This window comes from Elephas maximus, chromosome 7 (assembly GCF_024166365.1).
Source record: "Elephas maximus indicus isolate mEleMax1 chromosome 7, mEleMax1 primary haplotype, whole genome shotgun sequence".
Lineage (NCBI taxonomy): Eukaryota > Metazoa > Chordata > Mammalia > Proboscidea > Elephantidae > Elephas > Elephas maximus.
Genome location: NC_064825.1, coordinates 137,099,245 through 137,110,697, shown reverse-complemented (window position 1 = coordinate 137,110,697; position 11,453 = coordinate 137,099,245). Strand labels below are relative to the sequence as shown.

The 11,453-nt window shown below is 50.7% G+C and overlaps 1 protein-coding gene across 2 annotated transcripts in view; it reads left to right on the top strand.

Moving 5' to 3' along the window:
• Positions 1–11,453, top strand: part of AP2A2 (adaptor related protein complex 2 subunit alpha 2) — a 96,290-nt gene continuing 84,837 nt past the window's right edge. For both annotated transcript variants that reach the window (XM_049892918.1, XM_049892916.1), the window contains exon 1: positions 1–193. In XM_049892918.1, the coding sequence (XP_049748875.1) occupies positions 127–193 (67 nt within the window). In that variant the 5' untranslated portion in view covers positions 1–126. The remainder of the gene's footprint in view (positions 194–11,453) is intronic.

Here is an 11,453-nt window from a genome sequence, read left to right as displayed (position 1 = left end):
CGGGCGGCGGCGGCGGCGGTGGTGGTGACGGCGGCGACGGCGGCCCGCGCTCCGCGCTCCCCGCTCCCCGCTGCCCGCACTCCTCCTCCCGGGCCCGCCGGCTGAGGCCGCCACCCGGGCCCGAAGATGCCGGCCGTGTCGAAGGGGGACGGGATGCGGGGCCTGGCGGTCTTCATCTCGGACATCCGCAACTGTGAGCGGCCCCGGGCGCCGTCTGGGGGCGCAGGCCCGGGGGGGGCGCCGTCTGGGGGCGCAGGCCCGGGGGGGCGCCGTCTGGGGGCGCAGGCCCGGGGGGGGCGCCGTCTGGGGGCGCAGGCCCGGGGGGGGCGCCGTCTGGGGGCGCAGGCCCGGGGGGGGCGCCGTCTGGGGGCGCAGGCCCGGGGGGGGCGCCGTCTGGGGGCGCAGGCCCGGGGGGGGCCTGGGGGTGCGAGTCTGGCGGGTGGGGGCAGGGGTCCGGGAACGCGGGGCCCGGAGGCGCAGGCTCGGGGTCTGGAATGGGGGCTGGTGGGATTGCGGGGGCTCCAGCCGGGGTGCGGCGGGCGAAGTCGAGTGTTTGGAGTTGCAAAGCTAATGGGTCCAGGCTGGGGTGCGGGTGTCAGGGATGCAGGGTGCAGATCAGGCTGTCCGGGTGCCAGCGTGTGTCCGGGGATGCAGACCTGGGGGGTGGGTAGGTGGGGGTGCAGCCCGGGGCCTGGGATGGAGCCCCCAAAAATGCAGGGGGCTTAGGCCTGGGGTGCGGGTGGGGGACGGTAGGGCCTCGGCCTGCACCCCCTCCAGCGCCCCGTCGCCTTCCCCAGTGGCCCCCTCCGCGTTGTCACCCCCGCGGGGGGCTGTGGCACCGCCGAGGGGGTTCCAGCGAAGACACCCGTCCCCAGGATGATGTCATCTCAAATGGTGTCTGCTCAGCCTTTCTAGTAACGGAGCATTTAACCCAGCGTTCCCCAAAATATTGTGGATTTTCGTTTTGGGAGTGCAGCTAGTGAAACGGGAAACAGCTATGGGACCCGGCTTCTAGAAGGCGCTTGTTACACCCTGATTAGATCTAAGCTTAAAATGATTCACTCCCTGAGGGAGCCAGAACACCAGAGCCATCAGGCCGTTACTCCAGGGGACTGCTCTGCCTGCTGCCTCCAACCAGACCCGTTCTTGCGACAGCGGGCCTCTCAGGGTGGAAAAAATCCACACCAAAGAGCCAAGGAGCCAGGAAGGCAGCCCTGCTGAGAGGATGCGGGGTGGGTGTGCCCTCCGCCACTGAAGTGTGTGTATAGAAACTCCTTTGACTCACAGGGCATCCCCTTTTATTAACTGTAGAAGCCAGTCTCTTGCCCGGTGTTTTGTTTTTTCCTTGTTATCCACCAAATAGTTGACCTTGTGATTTTTATTACCTGAGGTTTAACGTACATTTTGTGGAATTTTTATAATCTCATTTACTGGTAAGTCCATTCTCATCTCAGGCTAGAGTTGGAGACCGGGCTGGTTACCTTGGAAGGTTAGCAGACCGTCTGTTCCTCCCCCTGCCCTGCAGAAATAGGTGTGGAAACACACCTCAGATCAGTGCTTTTACAAGTAGGGCACTTTTCTGTTTTTTTGTCCAAGACAATATTATTCGTAATCATAAGATGTTTTGTAAAACTAAGTGTATGTGTGTGTGTGTGTGTGTTACTATTGAGAGGACCCCGCAGGCAAAGGCTTATCAGTTGCTGTCAGGTCAACTCCAAGTCATAGCTGCCCCACGTGTGTCAGAGTAGAGCTATGCTCCACAGGGTTTTCGATGGCTGATTTTTCAGAAGTAGACCACCAGGCCTTTTTTCTGAGGTGTATCTGGGTGGACTCAGACTTTCAGCCTCTCAGTTAGCAGCGAGCGCGTTAACCATTTATGCCACCCAGGTACTCCTAGCAGCCTTAAATAAGCTATGACTTCTGCCCCCAATTCTTGAAGATCGCGCTGCACGTGGCCTACTGCAGGACTGGGACGGTGAGCTTCAGAGTTGTTTTCCTACAGCAGATCACACGCTCATTGGATACACGTTTGTGCCAGGTCTTATCTTTGACTAGATGGTCCCTGCCACACGTGAAGTGCTTGGTACGCTTTGGTTGACTGACAGTATGTAGACCAGGCTTCCTCTACCTCAGCACTGTTGACGTTTGGGTCACCCTTTGTTGTAGGGACTGTCCTGTGGATTGTAGGATGTTCAGCAGCTCCCTGGCGTCTACACACTAGATGCCAGTGGCATTCCCTACCCAAGTGTGATAACCAAAAATGTCTGCAGATATTGACAAGTATGTTCTGGGGAGCAAAATTGCCCCTGATTGAGAACCACTAGTGTAGACCAATGAGTAAAACGATTCCTACCCTGAAGGAGCTTGAATAAGAAGGGTTGTCTGATCCTGGGGGAGCCAGGTCCCTGCTCAGCATGGCCCTTTCCTCAGAAACACTGCTGCCATCTCTCATTTCAATTACCCTGTCATAGCCATAGCACTTGTACTGAACTGCTCTCCATAGCAGTTGCCGTCAGCTCATGGGGCTACATGTCTGAGTTTGTGTCTCCTAGACTGTAAATGCCATGAGGGCAGGGACCATCTGTCTCCTGTGCCTGTCACGATGCCTGGCATATAGTGTGCACTTCTCATGGTGCCTGGCACGTGGTGTGTGCTGAGTAAATCAATAGATGAGTGAGCCAGAGAACACCCCCTTGGAGGTGACTCTGAGGTTGATTTTTGGAAACGTTTAAAGGACACTTCAGGCAGAGAGGTGGCAGGGGTAAAGGCCAGGATGTGCGTGGACAAGCAGGGAGTTAATGTTCTTGGCAAAGTGTTGGCCGGTGGCTGGAGGTGGGGCCAGAGAGTGAGGCCGGGCAGAGTTGGTGTGACTTGGTTCCTGATGCAGGGAGAGGGGTCACTCTTCCCCACCTGGGCCCCTGATTTTGTGTGCACACTGTTCAGTGATGTGGGTGAGCGAGGAATAGCCAGGCTCGCTGTGGAGAGGGCAGTGAGCTGGCCATCCAGGGGCTTGACCTTGACTCACCAGCTCCATGACCGGAAGCCAACAGCTACTGAGCCTCAGTTTCCTCAACTGACATACGAGAGGGTGGAGTTTGAGCTCAGGTATCAGTAAAGTCTGCTTCAGGTATAAAATTGCAACTCCTTTTTACCTTCCTGAACTGTTGTTGTTGTCAGGTGCCGTCGAGTCGGTTCTGACTCACAGTGACCCCACGTACAACAGAATGAAACACCGTCCAGTTCCGCACCATCCTCGCAGTCCTTACTATGGTTGAGCCCGTTGTTGCAACGATCGTATCAGTCAGTCTCTTTGAGGGTCTTCCTCTTTTTCGCTAACACTCTACTTAACCGAGCATGGTGCCCTTCTCTAGGGACTGGTCCCTCCTGATGACATGTCCAAAGTCTAGCCTTCCTTGCTTCTAAGGAGCATTATGGCTGTACTTCTTCCAAGACAGATTGGTTCATTTTTCTGGCGGTCCATAGTGTATTCAGTGTTCTCCGCCAACACCTTAATTCAAAGACGTCAATTCTTCCTTGGCCTGCCTTATTCATTGTCCACTTTTCACATGCATATGAGGTGATTAGAAATACCATGGCTTGGGTCAGGCGCACCTTAGTCCTCAAAGTGATATCTTTGCTTTTCAACACTTTAAAGAGGTCTTTTGCACCAGATTTGTCCAACGTGGTGTGTTTGATTTCTTGATTACTGCTTCCATGGGTGTTGATTGTGGATCCGGGTAAAATGAAATCCTTGACAACTTCGGTCTTCTCCATTTATCATGATGTGGCTTGTTAGTCTAGTCATGAGGATTTTTGTTTTCTTTATGTTGAGGTGTAGTCTTTCATCTTCAGTAAGTGCTTCAAGTCCTCCTCACTTTCATGGGGTTGTGTCATCTGCGTATTGCAGGTCATTAATGAGTCTTCCTCTGAGCCTGTTGCCATGTTCTTCATACAGTCCAGTTTCTTGAATTATTTGCTCAGCATACAGATTGAATAAGTATGGTGAAATGATACAATCCTGGTGGACACCTTTCCTGATTTCTAACCACGCAGTCTCTCCTTGTTCTGTTCTAACAACTGCCTCTTGGTTTATGTACAGGTTCCTCATGAGCACAGTTAAGTGTTCTGGAATTCCCATTCTTCTCAGTGTTATCCCGTAGCATGAGCAGAAGTGAACACGCCCTAGGTTTGCAAAGGTGCTCCCTGCTGGGCCATGTGGGCCTGTGGCCCTGTGGATTCCTTAGCTCAACAGTTCACTTCCTATTTAACTGACGTCAATCCAGGGGCCGCTCGCGTGAGCTCAGCGTGTGGGAGTTACTGAGGTGTCCGTTTCTTTGTTTTTAATTGACATTAAAGAAAGTTCTAGTCCTTTTATTTCTTTACAGTTTCCAACAAGAAAACCTGTATTTTGAAATAGTCATGAATTCACAGGAAGTTGCAGAGAAACGTACGGGGGGCCCCACAGCACCCTTCGTCCCGCCTCCCCCAGCGCCAGCACCTTCGGTAGCCAGCACCTTCGGTAACGACTACAGCGCCGTTTCATCGCCGGGAAGCTGACGCTGGTGCACGTACTGCGCGTAGTCGGATTTCACCAGTGTTACCTGTGCTCATTTGTTTGCGTATTTCTGGGCAGTTTCATCGTGGGTGTAGCTTGGTGTTAGCCCCACTGCGGTCAGGGTACACAACTGTTCCATCAACACGAAGCCCCTGTGCCACCCCTTTATAGCCAGCCCATCCGTGGCAACTGCTGATCTGTTTTCCCTCTGTGTAATTTTGTGATTTCAGGACATTCTGTAGGTGGAAGCATACTGTACATGACCTGTTGAGATTGGCTCTTTTCACTCAGCGTAATTCCCTTGAGGTCCATCCGGAGTATTGCGTTAATTGGGTTATATTGAAGCAATGAATTCCAAGAAAAACAACTGCTGAAAAGGGGCAATGAGGTGACCGTTACTTGTACTTATCCAGTTATTTTGGAACTCACTGTCTTGTGCTCATGTGGTCTGTCAGCGAATGGGAGGTACACATCTTTGTGCATCACTATTGATGCCACAACACTTGCGCATTAGTGAGTGTGGAGCACTGCTGAGAGTGTAGTGAGACTGAAAATCGACTGCCACAGTGTCAGGGACTTCAACGAAGGGGAGAAATTATGGGTTGTTGCGAGACACTCAAGTGGCTGGTGGGTAGGAATTGCCGTTTATCCTTCCTGTCAGTGCAGCACTGGGAGCTGGGTGTGCAGATGAGAGGATGAATTCTGAGACTTCCATCTCACGGAGGCGTTTACTTAATCCCTCCAGGAACTCAGACAAGGAAAACAAGTGGAGGGAGAGATGTAACAACCCAGCTGGCAAAAACAAATTATCCGTGTTCTCAAGAGTGCAATGCAGTTTGCTGCAGGCACAAAGATGAACCAGCAGAATGGTCACTGTGCTTTTTTCATTGTGGGTTATAGAACTTGATCCCTTCCATTTCTGTTAATTTTGTTGAATTTAGGCACTCCTCGAATTGTTCTTTAGCATGACTAAAGTTTAAAAAATGTTATTTGTTCATAAAATTCTGGTTATGAGTCATAAGTTGGACACGGAGAAATGATGAACATAGAAATTTAAATTCTGCTTGAACTTTAGTGTAAAAATTAAATATAAAATCTATACTTAATTTTCCTGACTAGTGGTAAAGGAGCCCTGGTGGCGCAGTGGTTAAAGTGCTTGGCTGCTAACCAAAAGGTCGGCAGTTCGAACCCACCAGCTGCTCTGCGGGAGAAAGTTGTGGCAATCTTCTGTAAAGATTTACAGCTTTGCAGCCCCTATGGGGCAGTTCTGCTCTGTCCTGTAGGGTTGCTATGAGTTGGAATTGACTTGATGGTGATGATTTTTTTTTTTTTTTTAGTAGTAAAGACCAGAATCAGAGTTTGTCTGTTGTGTTTTAACTTGCAAGGCTCTTGACTATGTTTTTAAAGTGCTGACTTTTTAAAAAAGAATGCTCTTCTTGCGTATCTTTTTTTGCAGTCTTATGCATTATTTATATTCCTGAGAAACTGGTTCAGGAAGCGTTTGATGAAGGGAGAGTGACGAGAGTAACCAGCCCCGGTGCCAGAGGGGAACTTGGTCTTGGCTCCAGATGCGGCCTTTGTGCCGAGTTGGTGGTTGCTTGCTTCTAGGAACTGGACACTGGCCCTGGGCTGTGCTCTCCTCTGAAGGGGGTGTTGGTCTGCTTCCCATGGGACAAGTTGCAGAGTCCCAGAGAGTGTGTTCCCATGCAGGTGCTTAGCATTCCTTCTCCTTCCTCCTACCGTGGTTTTCGTTGTTTAACAGGCTTCTGGCAACAGCATGTGTCAGAAGTTTGTAGTCACAGTTATATAGAAATGAGGCTTGGAAAGGCTATCTTTGTGGGATTAAATGGCACTTCCTTGGCTTTATAACAATCAAATAGATCCAAGCAGAGGGGAAGGTTAGCGTCCAATGTAGGAAGTGATGTTTTGGGTGTAAGATTTTACACTAATAGGAATAAGACCCAAAAAACTAAATCTGTTGTTGCTGAGTCAATTCCGACTCATAGCAACTCTATAGGACAGAGTAGAACTGCCCCATAGGGTTTCCAAGGAGTGCCTGGTGGATTTGAACTGCCAACCTTTTGGTTAGCAGCCGTAGCTCTTAACCACTGTGCCACCAGGGTTTCCACTAAATAGGAATAGAGAAGTTCAAGTAAATGGTTGTGGGCTGTGGGCGGAGATGCTCTCCTTCATGATGGCTCCTCAGAATAGACTCCATGCACTTAGTAGGTTCTTGAGCAAGGGGTCACCTTCCCTCATCTCAAATTGCAAAACTTAGAAAGCTTTGAGAACCAAAAGTCCTTTTTGCAAATCTGTGGTTACCTCATTTGGCAAAAAAGGTGTATGCAAACTGCCAGGAGGCTCCCCATGTCCCCTCCTGCGGACGCAGGTCTCACCACAGACCTGTCAGGACGCTGGCCGGTGCTGCCTAGCCCACGGTGGGTAGATGACAGGCAGCATTCCCCAGTCTGAGCACGTTGAACCCTGAAGAGATTCAGCCTGGGCTTTGGAAAAGGGGTCAGAGTAGGCTTGGTCTGGTTATGTGTGGTGCTGTGTGCAGTTAGGAGCAGTGGGCACATGGTTCCCATGGGCGTCAGAGCGAGCAGACCAGTGGGAGGTGGTCCTGTCTGTGCCTGCACCTCCTTTACTCAGGCTCCAGGTGTGGGTGGTGAGAGTCCATCAAGAGGGACCAGACAGGTCTTGGCCTGAGGAGTTCTCTGAATTGGAGGTGGGGAGACCCTAGAGGGAGAGGGCAGAGAAGGAGCAATAGTGGCCTCAGTATGCTGTGGACATCCAAAAAAAAGGAACTCCACGTTAATACTGGGGATGCTTTGTATTCTGTGTTCCTTTTCCTGTTAAAGCCTGTCTGCTCCTGCTCCGCCACACCCTGCCCGCCCCCATCCACTGTGCTAGAAAGAACGAAGAAAGGTAGGACTGTCCTCCCTCCTTCCCCTCTCACGTCTTGGGTCAGCACAGCGACCGGCCTGATTTTAAGCAGTGTCAAAGATTTGGTACTGAAATCACACGTTTGAGGCTTCTATTACCTTTGGGTGCTGTGTTTAAGTGAATAACTTTCCCCCAGTTTAAAAAATAAATGAGCTTACATAGGAAAACAGAAGTGAGCAGTTTTCACCAGCTCATGGGATGCCCGAGGTACCTAAGCTGCAAATTGTGAACCGATGTTACGCTGACTCCATCTTGACTTTGCTGTTGCTGAGTGCTGCGAGGAGCTCCGCGTGCGGGTTTATGGTGAGAAGCAGCTCAGGCAGATAGTTGCCATGGCGTCCTGTGTGGAGGTGGGAGCTGAGGCCGTGAGACGGGGTGCTCACGGAGAGGCACAGCGCAAGTAGTATGTGATGGATGCAGACCAGCTTAAACGGTGCCCTGGAGACTAGAGCTGGGATGTGGACTAGGGAGACTGTGGGGCAGCGGGGTGCCCAGCGTCAAAGGAAGAGGCTGCCCAGTAGCAACCCCTTGCTTGGAGGCTGCTGGCTTCTGATGGTCCAGGAGATAACAGTGTGCTCTCTGAGTAGCACCGTGGTCTTGCTTGCCTTCCAGACATCACTTCTCAGTTCTTCATGCTCTTTCCTCCAGCACTGTTGGCACAGAGGAACAGCGCAGGGGCCCAGTCAGCTCATAATGATGGTGTGGAAAATGGGTCATCAGGGCTTCTGTGGGAGCCCAGGGAGCCACAGGGTGGGAGGTAGGAGAGCATGGGGTACAGGGTGGGGAGGAAGGTGCTGGTCCCTGTTATTTCTCGCTGTGGTAGCAGGAAGCTACAGAGTTTTGAGAAGGGCAGTGTTGTGCTCACCTTGTTTATGGGCTCTAGGAGAGCCGGTGATTCTCCTCCCTTATGGGGTTCTTTGGGCCCGGAGTTCTTTGGGCCTGTGCGTTCACTCAGCCTCCCGGTACTGCAGTGAACCCTTGGCTGAATGGTTGACTTTCTGCTGGATGTTTGTTTAGGAAAAACTCTTGTAACTGGTGGTTTGGGTCGGACCCTGATTCTGCTCCCTTTTCTTTCCACTTCTGCAAATTGTGGCCATGAGCAGAGCCTGGACTCTTCATTTTTGCCCAAAATTCAAGCCCAGTGAGAGCTGCGGTGTTTTTGGAACATCCCTCTCCTGTGTTCAAAATGTTTCCTGTTTACCTTTCTTTCCACCTACCCCAAGATTTGATGTTCTCTGTGTACAGGATTGCTTAACAGTCTGCAGACCAACATCCGAGTTGAAATTGCCTGGTTTTTGTTTTGCATCCTGGGGCATTTTTCTAACCCTTAAAGTCTTATCTGATGACAGCACCAGAGTGTAGTGAGGATTAGTTAATTACTAGGTCTAAAGCACCCTGAGCTCCTTAGGGCCAGCGGTGCCACGCTAGGATTTCCGTTCTTTCTGTGGGCAGCTGTCCGGGATGTGATGTGGCTGAGGTAGCAATTATGTTTTCTATACAGGCATTTCAGGAGGTGGCATACGATCAGGAACCAATGGTGCTGAAGGAAGGAGTCCAAGCTGCTCTGAAGGCATTGGTGAAAAACAAGGCTCCAGGAATTGATGGAATATTAATTGAGATGTTTCAACAAACAGATGCAGCACTGGGGGTGCTCACTCGTCTATGCCAAGAAATATGGAAGACAGCTTCCTGGCCAACTGACTGAAGGAGATCCATATTTATCCCTATTCCCAACAAAGGTGATCCAATCGAATGTGGGGATTAGAAAACAACCATTAATATCGCATGCAAGCAAAATTTTGCTGAAGATCATTTAAAAACGGCTGCAACAGTGTATCGACAGGGAGCTGCCAGAAATTCAGGCCAGTTTCAGAAGAGGATGTGGAACCAAGGATATCATTGCTGATGTCAGATGGATCCTGGCTGAGAGCAGAGAATATCAGAAGGATGTTTACCTGTGTTTTATTGACTATGCAAACGTATTTGAGTGTGTGGATCATAACAAACTATGGATAACACTGCGAACAATGGGAATTCCAGAACACTTAATTGTGCTCATGAGGAACCTTTACATAGATCAAGAGGCAGTTGTTCGGACAGAACAGGGAGATTCTGATTGGCTTAAAGTCAGGAAAGGTATGTGTCAGGGTTGTATTCTTTCACCATACCTATTTAATCTGTATGCTGAGCAAATAATATGAGAAGCTGGACTATATGAAGAAGAACGGGGCATCAGGATTGGAGGAAAACTCATTAACAACCTGCGTTATGCAGATGACACAACCTTTCTTACTGAAAGTGAAGAGGACTTGAAGCACTTACTAACGAAGATCAAAGACCACAGCCTTCAGTATGGATTGCACCTCAACATAAAGAAAACAAAAATCCTCACAACTGGACCAATAAGCAACATCATGATAAACGGAGAAAAGATTGAAGTTGTCAAAGATTTCATTTTACTTGGATCCACAATCAACAGCCATGGAAGCAGCAGTCAGGAAATCAAAAGATGCATTGCATTGGGTAAATCTGCTGCAAAGGACCTCTTCAAAGTGTTGAAGAGCAAAGATGTGACCTGGAAGACTAAGGTGTGCCTGACCCAAGCCATGGTATTTTCAATTGTATCATATGCGTGTGAAAGCTGGACAGTGAATAAAGAAGACTGAAGAAGAATTGATGCCTTTGAATTGTGGTGTTGGCAAAGAATATTGCATTTACCATGGACTGCCAAAAGTACGAACAAATCTGTATTGGAAGAAGTACGACCAGAATGCTCCATAGAAGCAAGGATGGCGGACTGCGTCTTACATACTTTGGACATGTTGTCAGGAGGGATCAATCTCTATAGAAGGACATCATGCTTGGCAGATTACAGGGTCAGCGGAAAAGAGGAAGACCCTCAACGAGCCCAGGACTTAGACTCAGGTGGTCCAGCTCCAGAGGCCTCTCTCTGAACCACACTGTTGGACCAGCTCCCCGGAGAAGACCGCTCTGCAGACGGCTGCAGGCATGCTGGCCTGAAGGGGTGAAAGGGTGAGGGTATGTGGGGGTTTAGCCGAGGGGACCAGAGGAGCCACAGCTGAGGTAGGAGGAGCCCTGGCGAGATGCTGTCCTGGAAGCCAAGTGTCGCACCTTTTTGGGGGCGGGGGAGTGGGCAGGCGCACGTGCTGCTGGCAGGTCACCTGAGACAGCATTTGGTAGGAGAGAGGAATAACTGGAAAAAGTAAGTCTAACCACGGAAAAGGGAGAGAAATGGGATGGTGACTGCAGAGGGCAGCTCCATTTTCTGTTGCGGCTGCAACAACTTACCTCTCAACTCTGTCCATCAGAAGCCCTGTGTGGCCCTGCCTAGGGTCTCCCAGGACCGAAATTAGGGTGTCAGCAGGCGCGCTCCTTCCTGGGGGCTGTGGGGCTGAGTCTGAGCCCGCTCATGCTGTTTGCTGAGTGCAGTTGGTGTGGCTCTGGGAGGGAGGGGGCCCGTTTCCCTGTTGGCTGTTTGCTGCCTGTAAAGCTAGTGATGTCAGAGGTCCTCTAACTTCAGGAAGAAGTAGGAGAAGAGCCCAGATCAGCCCCAAACCGGCTGCTGTGAGGTGAAACACACTGTTTACATCTCTCCTCTGGCCAGCTCCTTTACCAGTTCTGACACTAGCCATCCTCCCCACAGCGCTTTCTACTGCTCTGCTGGGTTTGATAATTCGTTGTAGTGGCCACCCAGAACTCCCAGACCATACTCACTGTCGTGGGCTTATTAGGGAAGTGACAGGTTACAGTCTGGGATCAGGATCAAATTGGAAGTACTAGGAACAACACAGGGCAAGATCAGTTTCGTCAACCAGAACAGCTTCCAACCAGGACAGCTCTTGCTTCCTCTTGGCTGTGCTCACAGGCAGGCCTCCTCTCGGCCTCTGCCCTGCTTGGGCAAGTGTTACAGCTCTTTAGCCAGGAGACATGC